Source organism: Myotis davidii, unplaced genomic scaffold (assembly GCF_000327345.1).
Source record: "Myotis davidii unplaced genomic scaffold, ASM32734v1 scaffold104, whole genome shotgun sequence".
Lineage (NCBI taxonomy): Eukaryota > Metazoa > Chordata > Mammalia > Chiroptera > Vespertilionidae > Myotis > Myotis davidii.
This window is the reverse complement of record NW_006296625.1, coordinates 1,400,094-1,423,868: the sequence shown is the minus strand read 5'-3', so window position 1 is coordinate 1,423,868 and position 23,775 is coordinate 1,400,094. Positions and strand designations below refer to the sequence as shown.

The following is a 23,775-nucleotide window of genomic DNA, read 5'->3' as shown; positions in this document are numbered from 1 at the left end:
TGAGGAATGAGCATCTTGGGACTGGTGAAGACAACTGCACCCATTCCCCTCGGTGGGGGCGTACGGTTGATTGTTTGTCAGGGGGGATTATGTGATCTCAATGCGAATTCATTTATTTTTCCCTAGATCTTCCTTCGCCCACTTTTTCCTTTTGAAATCCAAGGAGTTAGGCCAGTCTGTGCTCATTGTCTCATGAAAAGTATGTGGCAAAAGAATGCAGAAAAAAAAAAGAATTCTAAATCTGGCTTTATGTTTAAAAAGCAGAGCCACTTAGAAGAACAGAAAGGACATGTAGACAGAATACTTGGGAGAAAACATGTTTAAGGGCATTCTTCCTCCTCACTTGCACCAACTGAAAATATTTCTTGGCTGTATCAGATATCACTAGAGGTTGCTTTCCCAACATCCAGTCTCTGAACATGAATCCTCAAATCTATCCAGTTCCAGCCCACGCCCGGGCCCATGTGCTTCAGGGGAGTCTGGCCCCAGATTCAGGTGCCGGATCCTGACGGGTGATTGCCAATGCCCATTCTCCTCGCCAGTGATCATTTTAGGCACGAGACCCAATTCTGCAAAATAAGAAGTGAATGGACAGTTTCCATCACTTTAAGAAGAGATACCAACAAAAGATGGTCCCCTTTCTGCCTCTCAGCGTGTTGTGCCTGGAAAAGATGCATGAAGCCGCTACAGCATGTTGCTCCCATCCTGAGGGAGAGGCAGACGCAGAGACTGGCAGAGACAAAGAAGATGAGAGGATCACAGGGAAGTGAAGCCGGACCCTGACAGTCCTTGCCAGGAACTGTTCTGCCTCTGAACTTCTTTTTTTTAAAAAAATATATATTTTATTGAATTTTTACAGAGAGGAAGGGATAGAGAGTTAGAAACATCGATGAGAGAGAAACATCGATCAGCTGCCTCCAGCACACTCCCTACTGGATATGTGCCCGCAACCAAGGTCCATGCCCTTGACTGGAACCAAACCTGGGGCCCTTAAGTCCAAAGGCCGATGCTCTATCCACTGAGCCAAACCGGTCAGGGCACTGAGCTTCTTTTTATGTTTCATTATTGTTTACGGTACTTGCATTTGCTCGTTTTGTGCCCTGCAACCAAAGGCATCCTAACTGGCTGAGGGGAGAAAGGAACATGGAAGACAGAAGGGATGGTAGCAGTGCCTGAATGAGGGAACTAGCCTCCAGGGACCCCCAAGATTAGAAGGTATTTCACATTTTCCACCCACTCGGCCTCTGATCAGGTGAACACCACACATCTGTACCCAGGGTGCTGCCAGTCTTTTTCATTAACATCTGGTGAGGATGTACCTCCCACAGAACCAGGGTGAGCCCTGAGAATTGCCCAGCAAAACTGATATGCTTCCTTTACATGGAAACCATGTTAAACATGTTAGAACATGCAGGTTATACATGTTTGTAGGACAGATGTTTTAAAAATACATGTGCAGGCAGCCAAAGAAAGTTATGCATCACCTTCTCTGAAAACCTGCAGCATACTAACGGGACAGATTTTTAAAGCACTGCAGTGTGGGGCTACCTCAAACTACCCCCTTGTGCTTCTCTATAAAGATGATTGTACTCAGAGTGTAATTCTGAAAGGCATTTCCAGGTGCAGCAGGGTCCAGCCAGGATAGCCCTCCTTGGTAGCAAACTAGACAGCGCAAATCTGGACTTTCTCTTAGCTCTCCTTTAGTTTTATTCTTGTGGATTTTGGCTACTTGGGTTTCCTTTTACTTGCGGTTTGCCACTTTCCATTTCCTCGTCTGTTGTTGACAGGTGTCCAACTCTTGATACCACCTTTTGCATCTTGAAACAGGCCTCAGATGACCTCACCATTTGCCTCCTTCCCTGGGTACACAGACACAGCCCAGCACGGCTGCTATTCTGAGTCTCTTCCCAGACACTCGATCAAAAACAGAGAAGGGTCATCTAAAGGTCATTTCCCCAATTTGCCTAATCTTCTAGCTCTGGCGGTCTTTGAAAGTGATGTAGTTCAGAGGTTTGGCAGCAGAGATGGGAGAAAAATAGGATGGGATAGTGGCAAGGTCAAATGGTTATAGGGGAAGAGGATCTGAGCAACTGAAGATGGAAGAGTGAAAGCAGGCGGGAGTACGTCGCAGGAAAAAGAAGATATTAAAGATGCTTAAAGGGAAATTGATATGACATCTGGGAGCACATCGGAGACTGTCCTCCAGGAGGGCTATGAAAATAGGCTGCATGGGTGTGTACTGCGACTCACTTACTTCAATCTGTAGTTAGACTTTGGGCAAGTGACTTAGCTTCAAGTCTCAGATTCCTCAACCATAAAATGGGGATGACTTTATCGAGGTGTTGAAAGGATTAAATTAAGTAATAGAAGTAAAGCATTTAGAACAATGCCCGCCACAGAGAAGGATCCAGTAAATGTTACTTTTATCATTTTTCCTACCTAATTTCTTTTATTTCTAAAATAAAATTGTATGTTTAAATTGTACAACATGATGCCTTGATATACATAGATATAGTGAAATGAAATTGTGGTCTAATAATACAATGGAATATAATTCACTCTTAAAAAGCAAAGACATCCTGCTATTTGCAACAACATGGATGAGCCTAGAGGACACTATGCTAAGTGAAATAAGCCAGACTCAGAAAGAAAAAGCTACATGATCACATTTACCTGTGGAATCTAAAATAGTCATTTCCTACCTAATTAAAAAATTATATGAAGGGGCTTAACTACTATTGATTAACTAATGAAACATTCCTCTCTCATATTATTGGATTTATAAACTGAAAATACTATTCACATCATATTGATCAAAATAAATTTGCTATGGCAATACCACACTAGTCTTTTATAGTTTACTCCTTCCTTTTTGCCATTTGTGTTTTTATTTTTTAAATTGATTTGAGAGAGAGAGAAAGAGAGAGAGAGAGAGAGAGAGAGAGAGAGAGAGAGAGAGACAAAAATGTGAAAGAGAAACATCCATCCATTGCTTCCTATACACGCCCAGATCAGGGATAGAATCCACAACCTGGGTATGTGCCCTGACCTGGAATCGAACCTGCAACTTTCAGTGTATAGGGCGATGCTCCAGCCAACTGAGCCACATAAGCCAGAACTTCTTTTTGCCATTTGTAAATTTCTGGCTTCAACATCTATTATTTTCCACTTCTCTGGTACATATGGATGTGGAATATTAGGAGACAATTGTAGCCCTTTTAAGTATAATACATAAATTTCATAGATATAGGAAAGAAAAGCAGCATGGGATACTTAATAACCTTTTGTAAGAGCCATTAAATTATAAAAATAATACCATCTGCAGTAAAGGGTTTTATTTTTTAGAATATATTTTTATTGATTTCAGAGAGGAAGGGCGAGGGAGAGAGAGATAGAAACATCAATGATGAAAGCGAATCATTGATTGGCTGCCTCCTGCATGTCCCCTACTGGGGACTGAGCCTACAACCTGGGTATGCGCCCTTGATGGGAATTGAACCCAGGACCCCTCAGTCTGCAGGGCAATGCTCTATCCACTGAGCCAAACTGGTCAGGGCTGCAGTAAAGGGTTTTAGATTTCACAGGAATTATTAACATTTACAGATTAACTCTAAATTGCTTTTTTTCCCTATTATAGTATCTTTCAGTTACAGGCCCATTATTTTCCAAATGTAACTTAGTTATTAACTTAAAGGTCAACCTGAATTTCCATAATTCTTGCTGCTATACATCCACCCTGCCAGAGCTGTTAATGGGCAATGAAATGCCTACAATATGTAAAGGAAAGAAAGAAGTGGAAGAAGAGAACCCAAGAAGCGAGTGAGCATATAGATTTGAAATACAGGGTGGGGTAAATGAAAGTTTACAGTTGTGCGTATGTGAAACAGAGTTTATTCTTGGATTATTATTTATTAACTATTGTATTATTTTCTATCTGCACAACTGTCAACCTACTTTTTCCCTAACTTGTATTTGGGGGTTGGCAATAGTGTTATGTATTATTTTCTATGAGTAATAGGTGGATTTTAGAAATACTTAAAACCTGGACAGGCACCATAAATAAAAATGCATAATTCAGGAGTAAAGTGCACTTCAATGAAAGCTGCTTCAGGGTTTTTTTTGTTTGTTTTTTAAATAAAAAGAGAACTTCTGTTTCCCCAAGACCTAACTTTGAGTTAAGGCAGAGGTAAAGATTCTGGACTGTTGGATGCGATGAGGCGTTAGGAGTCATGATCTCTTCCAGGTGGGCAGCCAACAAAGCTACTTGAACAGAACAGCGGTCCGGCCTCCTGTCACTTGGGGAACTCAGAACCAATCGAGCAGGACATCAGCCAGAGAAGGCAATTCCTTCCTAACGAAACAGAATGGCACTTGTGTGGGATGATATAGAAAATGGATGGCAGAGGCCGTTCTGATTTGAGATACAGTAGAGAGGAGGACTTCTGTTTCTGTCTGTCTGAACTCTGAGACATCTTTGCCATAACTGAAAGTACTGTGATGAATAGTGCTGACTCTTGGAGTCCATGAAAAATGCTTTTCCTCTGGCCAAACATACAAGTAAAATTCATTTTTCATATTCAGAATCCAGGTTCTATAAATTTTATATTTAGATGTGCTCAGCTCACCCCTAAGGACCTCCATAGCACACAGTCGAATGCTTTTTGAAGCCCACATTCACAAAGGGTATGAACCCACTGGGGCTAATTTATTCTTCCAGCACAGCGTGAAGCCAGAGCGAGGCCTGAAGATGTCGGCACACCCCCGCTTTCCCTGGGATGCTGTGATGTGGTGAATTGGGGCTCTGTTATGGGCTGAATTGTATCCCATCAAAATTCATAGGTTGCATCCTAATCCCCAGTACCTCAGAATGCCAACCTATTTGGAGATAGGATATTTAAAGAGATAATTAGGTTAAAATGAGGGCATTTGTATGATCCCTAATCCAATAGGACTGGTGTCCACATAAAAGGAGGAAATCTGGACATAGAGGGAAGATAAAGTGAAGACACAGAGAAGGTGGCCATCTATAAGCCAAGGGGATTTCAGACTTGTAGCCTGCAGAAGGGGAAAAACACATTGCTTTTGTTTAAGCCATCTAGTCTGTGGTACTTTGTTATGGCAGCCGTAAAGCCTAATAGGGCAACTCTATTTGTCCTAGGAACTGTTAAACCTCATTAGACATTCCATGTCTACATTCAAGAACGCTGATCTTCCACTATTAGACCTGGTGTTCCTTCCACTTAGGGGGGAAATCAATGTAAGGAGAGGGGTTTGGTGGAAATACAGGTGAACAAAATGAAGAAATAAAATATAACTATGATTGCACCACTTAGAGGTAACTTCATATACTGCCAATCTTTCTAGACTTTACTATAAATACTTAAATTCACACACACACACACACACACACACACGAAAATGGAATCATTTACTTTTTGTGATCATCTTTCCATATCAATAATTTGGAATTTATAGCATCACTTCTAATGTCTGATATCATTTCAGTGCATCAACTATATCCTAGAAGTGGAATTGGTGGGTGGGGTGTGTCCAAGCTTAGGCATATGTAAAGGCCTTTGAGATATGTTGCCAAATTGCCTTCCAGAAATGAGACATTCATTTATATTCAGAAAGCCTATTTTGAGAGCAACATAAAGCCCTGTAACTGTTAACTCTTGACTCAGCTGTTCATGGGCTTTCAGCCAAATGCCTAGGGAGTTGAGTGTGGAAACCAGGGGACACTGAAAATCTGTGTTGCCAGGGCCTCAGCACACTCCCTGATGGAGGAGTGTCCAGGGCTGGTGGAGGGACATTTCCTACCTTAGGAAATTGACAGGTGGCGGGAGCCTGGTAGGATCAACACCCTGCAACTGGGAAGGGAGCCGCAAGCCCCACCAGGAGGGGCCGCCTCTGGTCAGCTGCTAGGCTTCTCCTGGAGGGCGTGGCATCCATGGGATTGTGGAGAACGAAGTGGGAAGAGGGACTCACGTTGCTCACTCTCGTCCCCAAGGATCTATGAATGGGCTGGGAGGGACCCATGGGCTGAAGTTTGAGGGATTTCACTGCAAGGAGACTGAGGTCACTGAGATGACCCTCGGCTGTGAATTTTGTCCCTCGGGCTTTCGGGGCCTGGGAAAATACAGGTTATGCTAGGGAATGAGACGAGAAGGACTGATAGCCTTCGCAGTTTCCATGCATTAATGGAAGATGCCATTTGGTTTTGGTTCCTTGCCCAGTACGAGAGATCCCAGGGGGCACACTTCAAAGGAAAGCCAAGCTAATCTTAAATGAAAAAGAAAATGTTTTCTTTCATAAACACAAAAATTATGTGGCACTCGATAAAATGTGCTGGCAAGTAAATGTCTGACATGTCGTGTGATAAATAAAATAGGTTAATTCCTCTTGGGAGAAGGACTTGAATGCCACTTATCATTAGATAGGAACTTTCAACGGGACCTTTCTAAGGAAGATAAGCGGTGGCCTCTGATTTAGTAACGAACGGAGCACAGCAGACGGGAGAACAGCACCTTCACTGTTGCCCGGAAAGGGGCTGTTACCCTTCTCAGTGGGTTTCCAGACCCTCACAGAGTCTGCTTTGGGGGCCGGGCCTCTGCTCCTCAGACATAACCCACACATCCAAAGGACAGTCACGTTGATCTTGGTATAGACCTCGTCTAATAAATGATAATGTGTTGTAGGGATGAGTGCAGAATTAACAACATTTTGTTGGATTTCTTTGAAACTGAGATTTAGCTGCCAAAGTTGCTTCCCAAAAGTAAACGTAGGTTTCGTACATTTGCCCGAGGCAAGGACTAAATTTCCAATAAAACAAACGAGCGATTCTTCCCCGGAGGTTGTTTCCTTCTATCTCCAAGTGGTACCGAGGAGAATGAATTACTTCATAATCTCACTCACTGTCGCCTATCAGATTGAAAACGGTTATGGAAAAGCAGCGCTTACCGTCTACCACGGGTTTGGGCTGAGAACTTTTGAGGCGCAGCGAGGGCCGGAAGCGGGTTCGGTCGTTGAAGCTCCAGCTCTTCTGCACTTTGGTGGGGCTGCCCTCGGCTGTGATGTCGGTGCTCGGGGACCTCCTGTCACCTATCGAGGCTTGTCTGCTCTTAATACTCTGGCCTCTTGGGCTAGCCATGCGCACCCGCTCCTTAAAACTTAGCTTCTGACTGTGGACAACAGAGGCACGGTTATTCCATTTCAAGCAGTTTCTTCCATGCCACGTGGGCAAATAATTTAATGAAATGGTATATGGTCATATACTTCAGTAAATAAAATGTTTTTAGCAAGTAGGAGCATAGAAATAAATTTTCCTCCTATTGAAAATCTGAGTTTTGTTTAATCTGTTTGCATTCATTTGACATTAATCTCATGCTACACACCCTTTCTGGATTCATCATAGAAAGAGCTAAGATCAAGTGCAGTAGTTTGTATACAATTAATTACACTGGAAATAGCCAAGAACTGGTTTAGTCATCGCTTTTAAACAGATTTTAGTTTTAACCTCAACTTTTGAGATTAAAAAATAAGTTACTTTTTTATTTGGGAGCATCTCTTTTTATAATTTCTAAACATTTCTACAGGAAAACAGGGAGACAGTTACATATACATATATATCTACATTCTGCATGCATTTTATATTCCAGGCAAGATTACGATATCCATAAATTCATGCAATCTCATAGCAGTTGGTAGCCCTGCGTACGTAATATTAAACATACCAACACAAGACCGCACTTCTTTTATGCTGACACTCATTCTTGTGAGATGAAACCACACAAGGTACAACAGCCCCAACATAGAATGAATGTGATGACTGATGAACAGAATGAGACGTCATGTTCACTAACACAATTTCCTGCTCTTAAACAGGTTTATTGATTTGCTGTGGCAGCTACTGGTAAATTATATTTGTTCAGGTATTCAGTTCTTAGATGCCAGCTAGGATTGAACTGTTGTGGGTTGATAAAGGAAACATTAACAACAATGATAAAATCCAAAGTACTGCCCGACCGGCATGGCTCAGAGGTTGAGTGTTGACCTATGAACCAGGAGGCCATGGTTCCATTCCTGGTCAGGGCATATGCCTGGGTTGCCAGTGGAGGGCGTGCAGAAGGCAGCCAATCAATTGTTCTCTCTCATCATTGATGTTTCTGTCTCTCTCTCCCTCTCCCTTCCTCCCTGAACTCAATACCATTATTAAAAAAAAAATCCAAGTGCATCTCCATGTTTTCCTGATTAAGAGATGTGGGGCGATGTGGTGGGAAGGGCAGACTGAAATCCAAGAGGCTTGGGTCCTGGAGTCCTCATCTCTCACACGGAGACAACAGTAACAAACCGGCTAAGGGATTCCTGTGGGAGTCAAATGAACTGCAAGAAGCTTTGTGTACCTATTTTGTTTGTGTTCTTGTTTCATTTAGAAACTGCTGTGTTATTTATTAGAAAGTGACCGTTATCAGGTAAGAGGTCCAGGACTTTCCAGGGCCTGCAGACATGAAGGGTGTTGGATTGGAGGGGAGTCATTGAAGCAGCTACGCGGAGCTGCTGAGACCTGCAGCGTTTGTGGGGCGTGAAGCAGTGTTCTCATGGAAAGGGATTATCTGAGACGAAGTGGAGGCCTGGTCTTTTCCACTTACCGCAACGTCCACTGTCCCCAACTGCAGCATGCCAACAGCAAATGTGTTTAGTGGATATGTGTTTTGCAGCTAACAAGAAACAGTAACATTTATTTTTCCATGCCTAGTTGCTTAACAAATGATATTCTAAAACACCACGTTTTATGTGTGTTTACATGAAAACAAATCAAATAATGAACTATGGTGATCAGAAAGTCCTGGGAACAATAACAATTGACCATGCAACTGACAGCTCTCCTCGGAAACGCAGACGTAGCTAATCCAGCACCACTAGCTGAAGGCACATGCAAAGAACAGGCTGGGCAGTTTTGTGACGGGGTCAGGTGGGTGCAAGAGTCCTTTAAAACAATCCCATCAGTCATCGGCTTTTTCTGTACTTGATAAGTGTGTGATTAAATGGTAGATTACATTAAATAACGGCAACAATAACATCATAAAACTGCATCTTTTTATTCTCAGGCTAGGTTCTACATGTCCTCTACAGCCTTCAAATTATTTCAACAAATCCTTCAAGGGATAGTGCCCCAAATGACTGACTACTCTTCTCAAGCTTTTTTAAATTTTTTGGAGGTAAAAATTTCAAATCTCTTTTCAGTGTTAGCACATCTGTTCCATCATTGAAATTTATGATGATCTGGTTCAGGAACATATGCTTACCTCTGCACCTTGATTTAGATTAATGAGTGGCTTAAGTGGACATGGCTATCATTACAAGTGTTCTCACTATACTCGATCTAATCGATTACCTTTTCTGGAACAAACTGATCCTAATTATTACAGAAGGTTGCGTGTTAGTTAATATAAAATTATTTTTTTCAAACTTTCAAGATATATCTCTTTCCTAGGTCAGTTAAATGAACAGAAAACTGATAAATATATCACAAAAACATTTGATATAGAATCTAATTTTTCCTTAAAAATATCTCAATTACTAAAAAAAGTAACAAATACCCCAAATAAGTATCAAATCCACTGTGGCTCATTTACAATAGCAAAATATGTAAAAACAATTGTTTCCATGAAAATATTTTAAAAATTGCTCCTTCGAAGTATTTTGATATTATCTCTAAGAATAAATGGAAAGTGAAAATATTATTCTCTGAATCTTAATAGCATTTAAAACACTTAAAGTTGGTATGAGTTCTAGGTACCGTTTTGCCTTCTGTCCTAAGTTACATGAATATTTGCCCATGTCTACTATTTAAAAAATTCTCAAGAACTCTTTTAAAGTGAACTCAACATGTTAGAAACATATTAACCACATGGAATTAGAAAAAAATGCAATATTTTCACTCTCTCTTTTGACATAATTGTATGAAAGTTACGAATAAGATCCCAATCCAGAACTTTTAAACCAGGCAACATTTGTTTTATTAGTTTTCCTACTTCATTTCCTCTTTGGAAATCAACAGAACATCTTGATTAGATGGCTATTAAACAGATTAGGCAGCCATTATTGAAAACACATATTGATGAAAAAATATAGGTTCTTCACTGGCCCATTGAAGTTTTCATTATTTTCCTGTTGTGTGTGTGTGTGTGTTGATCAATAAACATGATTTTATATAAAGGAAGATTTAGGTAACATTGTTTTTTTGGAAGAATGCCAAGGATTATCCCCAGGGCAACAACAAAGAGGCCACTCTTTGGAGAAGGTAACTAAAGGGTCTCTGTGGCCATTGACTGCAGCATCTGAGTAGGCAGTCTCACATTCCCAGCTGAAGACTATACCCAGGGGAGCCTGTACAACTGCTCTGCTAGGGAATTCTTCCCTCTCTAGGAACCAGATGCACAATTTACTCAAACGGCCTAGCATGCAGTCTACTAGTGGGTAGTTCCTGCCAGAGAATGGTGTGGCATCACTGTAAACCCACAGTAATCCTCTTGGACTTAGAATGCTGTAGTTATTGTTATATTTAATTAGGGTTTTAGCCCTTCATAAGATAAGCATTCTACAAATGCTCGCCTCAGGCACAATATGGCAAGTGAGCCATTAACAATCCAGTGCGTGCAGCAGCTCAGCAGTTGTTCCACCACAAGGAGGCGCCAAGGGGATGACTGCCAGTACTGTGCGGGACCCTAGCAATAGGACAAATGTGTCCCAAGGGTCGAGAGTATCAAAGCAGGCAACAGGCAAAAAGGAAAATTACAAGCGGGTTGAAAACCCCAGTCGAGGAGTCCTTAAAAAGAGTGAGTCTCAGAACAGGGCTCAAGTAGGATGGCGCTGAAACCTGGTCATGCACCTGAGGCTAGCTGGCATTCTCAAGTCTCATGTCAATAGCTGGGATGCTGGGTACCTCTGCTTCCGTGTGGTGTACATTCTGAAGAGCTTCTGCTTATTACTACAGAACTGACTAGGAGCGAGGGAAATAGAGTAGCACATTATTAAGCATTTTACCACCAGGAACGTGCTGAGGGATTTTATTTTCCATTTTGAAAAATAAAGTCATGTGTTTATATTGCTTTTTCAGATATAATAATACAGCGTATTTAAGCAGTAAGTACTATGCAGTTTAATTGTGCTGCTCAAAATATATCTAGTGCTCTTAATGGTTAGAATGAAATAATTAGCTTTGATAGAGGCATTAGAAATGATGATAATCTCTGTGTTAGCATATGATACATATGAAAATAAGAATATAAATATTTTAGAATACAGCAACCCTTATAATTAATAGCAGTGCAACATAGTATAAATAATCGAGGAACAAGATATTTCAGAACTATAAAAAATATTTACAGGAAGTTGGTAACATTAATTGCTTTGAAATAAAAAAAATAAGTTCTGGATTTGTATGAAACACCTGCACTTATAGTTAATACAGGTAACCAAGTGTCAGGTAGAATACCTGTTCAAAATGACAGAAGAAAGGATTCTAGGTTGCTAGTTTGTTAGAAAAAAGTTTTTTATTTTAAGTCTTATGATGTGCTTTTTCCCCATCTATAAATAAATGTGAACAGAAGAGACCACTTTGAAAAAAAAATTTGAAACAAGCTAACATTTTGCCAATAAGGGCACAGGTTGGCTATCCTGGGAAAAAAGCCTAGTCTTACTGCATTTAACAACACATGCAGATCATTCATTGCAGACAGAAGAAAGGAGGTGTAAATAATGGAAAATAAATGCAGAAGAAATATAACATAGTCTTTGCATCAGTGTTCTAGAGTTCTTTCCTAAGAGCCACACATTTCCTTCATGCCTAATAAAGCCAGCCATGGAGGAGCCATTTGGACAAGGCACTCAGCGGATTGCAACACAGTCTTGTAATGTAATAAAAGAATATCATTTATGCTTTAACTTTTAAGACGATGCGTCTTTATAACAGTCTCACAACTACCTGTTATAGCAACTCTAGGTAGTCTACTAAGAAGTCTGTCTGAGTTCTGTTAATCCCTTAGAAACTGCAAGCAAGGCAGCTGAACTCCGAAGCACATATTCAACAATGGTTGAGAAGGAGACAGGGTAAACAGAGGCACACAGCTTTATAAATGATCCCTGAACCTCCGATGGTATGATTTATTCTTGTAGCAATAAAAACTTAACAGGTAGGAAGAAGTAAAAGCCTGCTTGTACCAGCGTGATGGCTAATTTACCAACTACTTGATGGCTAACTGACCTTGTCAAGGAGGGAGGGATGAGGACATAAAACCTCAAGGCGAGAATAATGGCTTAATCTGGCTCGATGGGTTTACAGACCAATTCTATTCTCTGAAAGTGATAATTTATACCCAAACAAAGAAAAACTGCCCAGTTTAAAAAGTGAGTTGGAAGAATTACTTAATGGAATGATTAATCAGAATAAAATTAATAAGCACATTCACTACCACATATGAAATTAGAGCTCTTTTAGTGGGAAGACAGAGGAAAACCAATAAATAATTAATTTACGTTAAAGAAGTTGTATTTATGGTCTCAGTAGAGGAAGAACAGAGCAGGCTCAGTTGAGACTAACAGTAATTCGTACTTGAACCTCTACCAAAGAGAGTCAAAGAAATATTATTTTCACTGTTGTTCAGTTGAGCTCTTCTTGAGACTGATGGTATTTTTAAAGAAAAATTTGGATCTGTCACAAACAATGCTAAGCCATGTCAGAACTGGATGTCTTTCTTAGTGGCCTCAGTCATTGTAGATGAATTTTTTTGAACATACCCTGACCTCAATGTGGAAAGACAAAATATCTTTAACAAGAATAGTCCAGAGCAGGGAACCTAGTTCACTCAGTATGATCCTTAATCCATTCTGCAGAGAGGAAAATCTCTCTGTGTATAGGACAGCCCTGTCTACAATGTGGCCTTCTCTTCTGGAGGGATTGAGTGCCAGGCACCAGGAGAGGGCTACAGTAGCCTGCTGTATTGAACTTATCTACACTTGGGTTATTCCCAGTTCTTAACACAATGAAACACTAGGAGGAAGGATTTAGGGGATCACAGGCTCTGAGATACCTGGTGAGTTGGCTAAAGGGTATTTATTTTGCTTATCTGAATCACCATCAATAACCCAATAGCCCCAATCTGTCAAGTGCTCTCCATGTGGGCTGTATTCATCATTCCAATTAAAAGTGGGCCAAGCATTAATCAAAAATATTCTGGACCCAGATCTGCTTTCTGCTGAGGGAGAATTCTCATTATAAATGCATTTTCCTTTGTGCATATTTTGGTTGAGAAAGGACCAATTTGTTATTTCCTAAGATGGTACTGTTGCCATTGTTATTACAATAGTCTTTCTACATTTATTATGCAATGTTATAAATTTCATTGCCAAGGTGAAAGCTAAGGTGATAGTAAAACGGGAGCTTCAGCTTCTTCCCTTCAGATTATTGAAATGTTTTTTCAGTTATTCTCTCTTTATGTTTCTCCTTTCCCCCCATTTTTGTTGCTGTTTTCTCTTTTTGCATAAACTACTTGAGATCAGAGACATTTTATTACACTATCCAAGAATTACTGACTAAGCACATTCCCTGTCAGAGTTTACACAGGGTGATGTGATATATGTTTGGCAGATAGAATACCTAAGTGTCTGAACAGTAAGTAAGGCATGCATGCTAAATAGTAACACGCGCATGGCGTGTTTCAAGGTGGTTTTGCCAAATGTCCAATGACCACAGAGAAGCAAGAACTCCCTGTGTGTGATTTTCTGTGTCAATAACTTAGCTCAGTTGTTCTGAATATATTCAGATCCTCAAGTGAGTTACCTTTGATAAGCTCAGACACGAGTATGCAGAAACAATTGTAATGTTTCAGGTACATATGAGCATCAGGAAGTTGGAAAAGCTTGGTTGGCACATTTTTGACAGCTGACTACGAAGTTCATTTTTTGACTGAGGGGTTGAAGCTCAATAGTTACTTAAAAAGCACACACACACACAATTCTGAGTAACTTAATGGAATAAGTGTGCTGGAACTTTCATAGAAATGTGTTTCTCCAGGCTAGTGTGCCATCACAATGAGGATGTGCGATAGTTACCTTTTAACCCTGTGTCTGCTTTCTGCCTTCCTAACATTTGGAACAAGAGCAATATCATCATGTGAGCCCAAGGTGACCCTCACTTAGGACGGCCACAGAGGTTGCAAACTCCCCCTTTAGGTGCCAACAGCTCTGTTTTGGAGAATGAAACCAAGACAGGTGACCTTACTCTCAGGTGGCTATCAGGTTTGTGCCAAAGATGGTATCTGACCTTAGCATTTGGAGACAAATCACTCTTTGAGATAATTTGTAAATGGCTAACTCCTGAGACAAGGAAAGCTTTTAAAATACCACCAAAGATACTAAACAGCTTACAATGTTTAATTCTGTGTAACTTTTTTTCAAGTAAATTTGTCACAACACAAGGATGGCGGAGTCTGCTCTAACTCTATTCCTACCAAATAAGAGAAGGGCCTTTAGTGGCCTCCCCTGTGTAGGCGTACCTGCCACATCTATTGCCATCATAAATGAACCCATTTGTGATTTGATTTGTGAATCTCGTTGATCTAGGCAGAAATGGGTGACCCAGAACCTCATCACCCCAAGTGAACTTTCAACACTAGTTTCAGTGCTGTATACAGTTCAGTAAGTATATTATGATTAATGCCGCTCGAATAATGAAGCTAAAGGAACAATTCCTGGACCCACACTGACCCCCACCTGAGGGCTAACGCTGGGCAGGAGACGCCTTTGTGGCCTCATTACTGAAGCAAGTGGCAATAACGGAAAAAAAGACTTGTGTCCCTTCTTCCCTCCCAGGCACCTGGGATTCTCCTGCTGGTCCCGCCTCTGCTACATCTCACGCCATCACCTGGCTCTGTCCTCCAGGGCTTTGCTCCCAGACCCAGATCCTTGGGGTCCTTGCTGGTACTCACTAATACCAATTAAAATGATGCCCTTCACGTCCTATTCCCTCTAGGTCTAAATCTCTGTTGTCTGATGAAGCATTCCCTTCTAAGGCATAAAAGAATGATCCTAAATTATTTGGTTAAGTTTCTGGGAGGGTTATCTTCCTTTTAAAGGATGGGGTGGGAGGCTCTTCTTTTGAATCAGGTCGCCTAAGTAAACCTCAGCACTCAGTGAGCTGGAGATGCCGCACAGAGACCGTTCTCACCTTCTGTACACAGTGTTCCTTTTGCCAAAAAATAAAAACCCCACAGAACAACCAACCAAGCCCAATGTCTCACTCTAAAAGAAGGACCCCGATGAAGGGAGTGTATCTTATACTGCTTTTTGGGATTTAAATACTTGGGTGAGACTTCTGTCTGGGAAAATGGTAGCAAGGAATAACCAAAGACTATTAATGATTATTTCCCCCCGGAATGTTGCACGCTCTGCAGATTGTGAAAAGCAGTGAGTGGGTTAGGGAAAGGCACTTATGCTCCCAAGGGGAGGAGGAATCGATAACACAGCAACCTCTGCAGGCAATCCTGGGAAAGGCCACTTTTAATCACTCTGTATTTGTGGATCGATTTTACTCACATGAGACACATTTAAAACATCTGTTAGGCACAGATTTATAAACAAACATGTAGCAGAAAAGATCACAAACCTGCTTGATGCTTCCCCTTGTTCTTTCCTTCAGGTGCGTGCGGACAGAAGAGAAATGATGATAAACTGGTGAATACATTTACAGCACTTGATAATGGCCCAATTGGGGGTTGGGGGACATAAGTACCTTAAGTAATTCATTTCAAGCAAGATCCACAGAAGCCATCTTAAAAATAAAGAATGTATCTAGCTTTTTAACATATATTCTTTGTGGCACAGACCAGAGATAGCATAGCATCTACTTAGCAAAAACAATACTGCCTACATGTAATGAAAAACTATGGGCGCTTCCACAGCCAGAGTTACCCATGGCTACAGAAAAGTGGTTCTGATCTGATCAGCTTTAGCAGAGACCCTTAAAGCAGTGCCGGTCACACTGTAGCTGTAGTCCCAGAGCTTTAGACAGACGTTTGGGTTCTTAACCTGGATTCATGAATGTGCGGCTTATGTACCTCAGTCACTTTGAGGCAGACGCTGTTTTCCTATTGTATAAAGTACGAATTCCCTTGGAGCCTAGTAGGCACATAGGAATCTGTTAGAACTCTTCCAGCCCAGTGTTGGGTGGTGTTCTTAATTACCGAATTTAGCAAACCCAGGTCTATACAACATGGTGCAAATGACCCGTTGTCCTTGGGTGGACACCTCACTTTCCTGTGGGTCTTGATTTTCTTATGAATAAATTGAAGGCATTGAATTAGATAATATCTAAATTCTGACTTCGTAAGATACCGCTGGGCATCCGTGCACTTGATAATTCCCTATAGCTTCATAAAATATGCGACTCATTCCCTAAAATAACATGTTTACCAATGTTTCACCCTTCGCATAGTCTTCATTCCCTTCAAGAAGAAAATCAAGAAAAATATGTTCCCTTTATGAATCCTTTTGTTATAAACAAAAACTTAAAGTAGCAATTGTGGAAACCTTAAAGGAAATGTAAGAGACAAGCCAGACCAGAGAGGAGAGTAAGAAATTGCTGGTGTGTCCTTGGCAGGTTTGAGTGAGTGTGGCATGCCCCTCACCCTGCCCCTCTCTACCCCACACAGTTCTCACTCCTCTCTCCTATATTACTCCTCAGAAGAGGTGGTGGAGTCAATGCATCCCATTGTATTTCTAAACTGTGGGGAACAAGAGCCTGGTTGGTTTTTTAATGATGATGATGAAGATGATGATAATGCTATTGGTAATATGATCACTTTGCTGACCACCTATTTAAAACTGCAGCCCCTAATGCTTCTTAAATTCCTTCCCTATTCTACTTTTCTCTTTAGCACTCACCACCCTCTGATCTAGTAAATATTTCACTTATTTATTTTTATTGTCTCTTCCCAGCAATCCTTGAGTATACTATATTCCCCAAGGTCCGAGATTCTAACTGGTTTGTTTTTGTTTTTCTCTTTCACTGCTGCATTACTAGTGCCTTGGAACAGTGCCTTGCACATAATAGGTACTCAATGAATCCTTGTTGAATGAATGCATGCATGAATGAATGATCTCTCCCTTGGGAAGTTTTTAAGCCCTAAATGTTATGGATTAAATGTTCCTATTTACATAGAAAGAAGTTTTGGTTTGTTTCTTACTACATATCACTTTGTGCTCATAAGACACTTGGTTTTATAAATGTAAAAATATCCCTCGAAGTCACTGTAAATTATTTACCTCACAAACCCACACACTTGATTAAAGCAGGTTTGCTTTCTAAAACAGAGATTCTGAACTTGGCTTCAGGGAGTTTATAACTACATTAAAATTGTAGGCAAAGTTTTTCCACAATTACCATCCCATTCTCAGCAATTTAACAAAGAAAAATGACAACAACAAAGATTAAGAACCACTACAGTTTAGAACAACGAAGCACGGCTGGTGGGAGAGATGTTAGCACACCCGGGATCCCATGAACTTGGCCAGTGGCTGCGGTGTCATTCTGGACAAATCCCTGTTATTCAGTAAATGGGGCTGAGTCTCCGGGGTGAGTGAGGGAGTGCAGGGAAGGGGAGTGAGAGGTGGTTGATAGTCACAGTGGAACAGAATAAATGCAGGTGTCTGCATAAATTCTCCTCTACTCTGTCCCCACTTAAAACAGGAAAAATATCAAAGGAGAAGAGAGAAACTATGTGAGTAAAATAAGTTTATGCATTGGAAGAGTCTGACTCATTATTAAAGTTTTTCCAGGCTTCAGAACGAGTTTTCTTCCAAAAACCGTGGAAGGGGAAAGCCAATCAATCACATGTGCTGACAGGCCACTCTCTTCGGTCACCTGAGAACCGTCTTTTGGTTTCTCTGCAGGCCTTCCTCTTATGCATTTATGAAGAAAAGAAATACAATTTTTATGTAATTCCCAATTTTGATTCATACCCCCAAGGAATAGACAGTACAAGAGTTATATTCCTTTTTTCTTCCCTACTACAACTTTGAAAGAGTCCAGTATTCAATAAAGGGCATTTAACTACATTTTAAGATCTAAATGAAGAGGATTCTCGTCCACACATTCACTCAACGGCACCCATGCTTCTGTTCTTGCTAAGGTCCCTCCCTTTTAAAATCCTGGCGTTCCATGACTATCTCTGTCACAGGTGCTGGCAGAGTTCTGATACCAACTTTTAGGAGACATGCCCATGAGAGCTCGGAAGTTATCTTGCCCAGCTCTTGCCCTTCACTTTGTGGATGGGAACACTGAAGCCCAGGGCAGGACAGGGAAGCCATACAGCAGATCCTGTCAGTTACTGATGGATCTGCCGCCCTCTACAGTGTGTATTCTGCTGCATCACAAATGAACTTTTGAGACTTCAATTCCAGGGAACACCTCATGAAGGCTTCCTCAGCCCATTTCTCTCTCACATCAGTAAGAAAGAAGTTTCCGAGTCATAGTAGTTAGATGCCTTGAATCCTATGAAGACACTGGGATGAAGGTTTCGTTGGATTATGAAGGGAAATGGCTGATGCTCTAAAATCCTAGCTCAGATAAGCAATTTGATAATGTGTGAACAATCTGAGGAACTGACCGCTGTAACCAAGCTGGGTGACTCACAGAAAGCCTTTCCCTTGACTTAAGTATTTTGGTTATTTCAATGAAGAGTTCTTTAATTAGATGGTGATTATGATTTAATATGTGCTCTGCCAGTGGAACTGGAGTCCAGGATTCGAGGACTAAAGATTGTTTTTGAAAATTAAACTTCACTGTCGTAACCATCAGGACTGTTCATAACTTTTCTGGTTCTCCTCTCTTTCCAGGCACGTGGTAGGACTGCACTCCCTGTCCTCTTGGAGTTTTGCTTTGGCCAATGAAATGTGAATGTAAGTAATATTACTTTAAAATTCTGAGTGCTAATTCCAAATTTTAATTTGTTTGGTCCCATTGCTTCACTGTAAACTGTAATCCTATTAGGATTCCAACTCTTCTCTTATTTTGCTATTAATGTTAATTTGATCTGCAGGTAAAAGCTGGAGAGCCAAGGGGATCTAAATGAGAAATGACTTTGAGGAACTTCAATGTGCAAAGACATATTGCTTTCAAAGCACTCCCTGTTTGGGGTCAGGTGATGGATGGAGTTTAAACAACCATTATTTTTCAAAAATAGTGGTGCTTACCTTTAGAATTCTGGTGGGTTTTATGAAATGAGATATTAGAAAATAGTATCATGAAATAGTGGAAATAAATCTCTATAAAGTTTAAATTCTTTTAATCTTTAAATCCCATCAATGGATGGTGAGGAATGACACTAGGTCAATTGAGCTTTGTGCCTGAGTTGCTATTAAAAAGGTTTGAAAGAGAAGCAGAGAATAAGACAGACCCAAATTGACACTGTGCGCATGTGTGCGCGTGTGCGTGTATGTGTGTGTGTGTGCGTGCGTGTGTGTGTGTGTGTATATGTATGTGTATGGTTTGTTTTGCAAATTTGAAGAGTCTCGACTACAGCACCAGCTGTCACACTGATACCTACTTGGTGGGGCTGCAGGTGTGCAGGGCCTTCAAATGCGGCTTCCAGGTTGCAATGGAAACAGATTTTTCATCAGCTGCATAACTACGCCAAACACACTGCATGCAATATACATGGGGACATAAAAAAAGAAAAAGAAAAGAGAGAAGAAGATAGAATGAAATAAAGGGCTATTATTAAGTTAATACACATGAAGAATTTTTAGCCCTGAAAAATACCCAAAGGGCTGACGACTTGTTTGGCATTTTCAGCTGGCTATTAAACATATTGTGCCACATAAGTAGAATTGCTTTTCAAAACAACTCACACCAAAGAACAAACATACTAAGAAGTCCAACATGAAGTAATTTTTGAATCAGTTAGGGACGACTATGACATTACCTGAGGTAATCTTCCCCAGCGTGAACATGCATTGCAAGACCCAACTGCACATCTTTAGTCACTACTTGATAAGATGGAGGCAGACGACTACTAGAAACTCACAATGCAACTAGTAAACTGGGTAGTAAATTAATGATCACCAGAGTATGTTAATGATTTAGTGAAATTTCATGAAGTTGAACCGTGCAACACTTATAATGCTACAAATGAAGACAGTGCTAAACAAGATAGAGGAAAATGTATTCTCTAGGAATATAACTGGAAGGCACTTAAGGATTTAATGTCATGGTCTAAGAATACATTTGCAGCTCCTTGGTATAAACAGAACTCTGTCTACTTCATATAATTCAGGGGTGGGGAACCTTTTTTCTGCCAAGGGCCATTTGGATATCTATACCATCGTTCCCAGGCCATACAAAATTATCAACTTAAAAGTTAGCCTGCTATATTTGATGAAACATTTAATTAACTCACCCCTAATGCCTTGGCAGGGCCAGATCAAATGATTTCGTGGGCTTCATATGGCCTGTGGGCTGGATGTTCCCCATCCTGATATAATTATACCTGACATATATAATATGAAGTATTTCCATGTAAAATCCTCACCGAGTATGAATTAAGACCCCCATTTTACAGATAAGAAAATAAAGGCTCAGATAAAATAAGATGTTTACACAAGGTTGGTAGGGTTGACATTATCTCCGGTGACTGGCTCCTGCTTTTAGAATCCCTCACTGTCCTTTGCTGACTGCTTAATGATTGTTGGAAAAGCTTCCCTCTGACGCTGTCCATTGCCTGAACTTACTGTTTATATAGATTCTGGCAAATTTCTTCCTTTGTAATAAATCTGAAAATGTTTCTAATGACCAAGTGTTGACTCAAAAATCCTGAGAGAAAATTTTGTCATTATAATTCATTAATCAAAGCATTCTATTTTATGTAGCAACCTAGAGGCCTGGTGCACAAAATTCTTGCGGGGGGGTGGGGGGAGGTCCTTCAGCCCAGCCTGCACCCTCTCCAATCTGGGATCCCTCTCGCAATCCGAAAGTGTTGGCTCCTAACCACTAGCCTGCCTGCCAGTCTGATCGCCCCCTATCTGCTCCCCTGCCAGCTTGATCACCCCCTAACTGCTCCCTGCCAGCCTGGTCACCCCCTACCTGCCCTCCCCTGCTGGCCTGATTGCCCCTAACTGCCCTCCCCTACCGGCCTGATTGCCTCTAACTGCCCTCCCCTGCCAGCCTGATCGCCCCTAACCATCTCTGCCTTGGCCCCCGCCACTGTGGCTTTGTCCAGAAGGATGTCTGGTCTAATTAGCATATTACTCTTTTATTAGTATAGATTTGCTTAAACAAGTCATATTCCTACTATATAACCACCATTCATGATTGTGAAACCTACAATGAAGAAAAGAGTTATCTAATAATATTCCTTTTCCTGAGTATCATTAAAGCAACGTGTGCTGAATAAAAAGTTAAAAATCAACACAACGGCTTTGGAAAGTTGTCTGGCTATTATCTAGCAAAGCTGAATACATGCAGACTCTCTGACATAGCTACACACTTCTTCATATATACTCAACAGATATGTTTATACATGTTCATTGAAATATATGTGCTATCATGCTGAAAACAACATGAAACTTCATAAACCTGCTCAAAAACCTATCAACAGTAGAATAAATAGATACATTGTGAATATTAACATAATGGAATAGTACACAGCTAGAGTACTCTACCACTACATTCAAGAATATGGATGAACTTTACATGAATAATGTGAATGAGAGAAACAAGACACAAAAGAGTACATGCTGTGTGATTCCATTTCCATAAAGTACAAAACCCAAAACTCCTCAGGGGAAACAAATTTTAAAAGGCAGCACAGTGGTTACCCCTGGGGACAGTGAATGAGAAAGGGTACAGAAAGGTCATATTCTGATTCATTCACTGGGTGCTGCTTACACACACAGCAGTGCTCAGTTCTCTTAGGATATGTGCTCTTTTCTGTATGCACATTATGCTTCAGTAAAATGTTCAAGAAGTGATATTAAAAACTAAAAAATTATGTAGTAGGACCTGAGGGTTTTTTAATATTATTAAAGAAGGTTTAAATAATTGAAGCAGGGTTCCTTGCCTAGAGTCTTACTTCCATGGCTCATGTTGATTTATCCTACAAATCTGTGAAAACTTATGCTGAGCATTGTGGCATCTTATAGAGAATAAAGCAAATATTGTTGTGTCAATGTTAGTTTTTGCAATTATTGCACAAACACGATTTACAGAGTGGTCTAAAGTAATCCATGAAAACACATGGATTTATTATTACAGCTTCCTATGTAGTGAGGCCCAGAGAGCCTCCAATACCATGAAGGCCTAGATGGCTGCTCTAATGAAACAATCTTCATACAAGGCACCATATATACATGAACTCAGACACTTTGAAAGCAAGAATCATGTAAAACTGGAAGTATACAGCAGGTCTGTGCATTATTAGATGCCAGTGAAAAAACCCCACAACAATACAACAAAAAATGGGACCAAGACATCACCTGCCAATGTTACAAAGAATTGGGGACAAAAGAGGCCACTCTCAGAAAATTGAAGATTTTCTTAACAATGCAGCCCGGCTTCTTGCCTTTTTCTATCAAATTGATCTAAATGGCTAAGCTCTTATTCCTTTCATTACTCTTTTCCTAACATGTCTTCTAAATGGTAGGCACAGAAGGAGTAAGTGGTATCTATCTCAGGGCTGATATTAGCTAACAAAGTCTAAGTGGAAAGTGTAACTCTATTACTCTTATACTCTAATAACTTTGTCCTGTCCTTAGCTCTCTCTCTTCTAGTAGCACAACCATAAGATCAAGTAGCTGATGCTCCGATATTTTAGCCAAAATCACAAAGTGGTTGGCAAGAATAAAATTATGACCCAAAGGGATTTAATTTACAGGCCATATATACCCCAAAGGACAAATCAAGATGGAGCAAAATGAAAGTTTACCATCTTTCAGGTGACTCTGGTGCTCTAGGCAGCCAAACAAATTCAAAATTTGGCCTATAATTATAATTACAATGTCAGTATAATTAAGTTTTTAGGGAGTATTTAGTTTGTATTGTCTGAAGTATTACCACTATGGCACATTTGACCCTTTCTAAAATTTTAATTTCAGCTGACCATCCAAAGGTATAATGAACATGGAACTGATTTTTTTCAGGGTACATAATTTAAGGAGTCAGAGATATAAAAGATTCAAGATGAAAAACAGTAATCCTGTTCTCTACCTTGCTTCTCACTAATTTTTGTTCCTTAGAGGTAACTGCTTTCAATTCTTATAGTTGTTGCCTCTATTTTTTAAAATATATTTTTATTGATTTCAGAAGGAGAGGAAGAGAGAGATAAAAAGTCATTGATAAAAGTCATTGATCAGCTGCCTCTTGCACACCCCCTACTGGGACCAAGCCAGCAACCCGGGCATGTGCCCTCACCAGGAATCAAACATTGACCTCCTGGTTCATAGGTCAACACTCAACCACTGAGCCACATCAGCCAGGTTGTTGCTTCTATTTTTAAGAATCCTAATTTCTAAGGATTGTTCTCATACTTACATTTCTTTTTTTTTAATTTTTTTATTTTTTAATTTTATTTTTTATTACAAAGGGTATTACATATGTGTCCATTTTTTCCCCCCGCCCAAGACAGTCCCCTAGACTCCCCTATCCCCCAGTGTCTTATGTCCATTGGTTATGCTTATATGCATGCATACAAGTCCTTTGGTTGATCTCTTACCCCCCTACCT

At 40.5% G+C, this 23,775-nt stretch overlaps 1 protein-coding gene across 1 annotated transcript in view; it reads right to left on the bottom strand.

Moving 5' to 3' along the window:
* The window catches only part of KCNQ5 (potassium voltage-gated channel subfamily Q member 5), a 185,473-nt gene that overhangs the window by 58,008 nt on the left and 103,690 nt on the right, over nt 1-23,775 (bottom strand). Inside the window, exons 7-9 of the mRNA XM_006772161.2 lie at nt 19,605-19,699; nt 15,665-15,691; nt 6,961-7,181 (exon numbers count right to left, since the gene is read on the bottom strand). Of these exons, the coding sequence (XP_006772224.1) occupies nt 6,961-7,181; nt 15,665-15,691; nt 19,605-19,699 (343 nt within the window). The remainder of the gene's footprint in view (nt 1-6,960; nt 7,182-15,664; nt 15,692-19,604; nt 19,700-23,775) is intronic.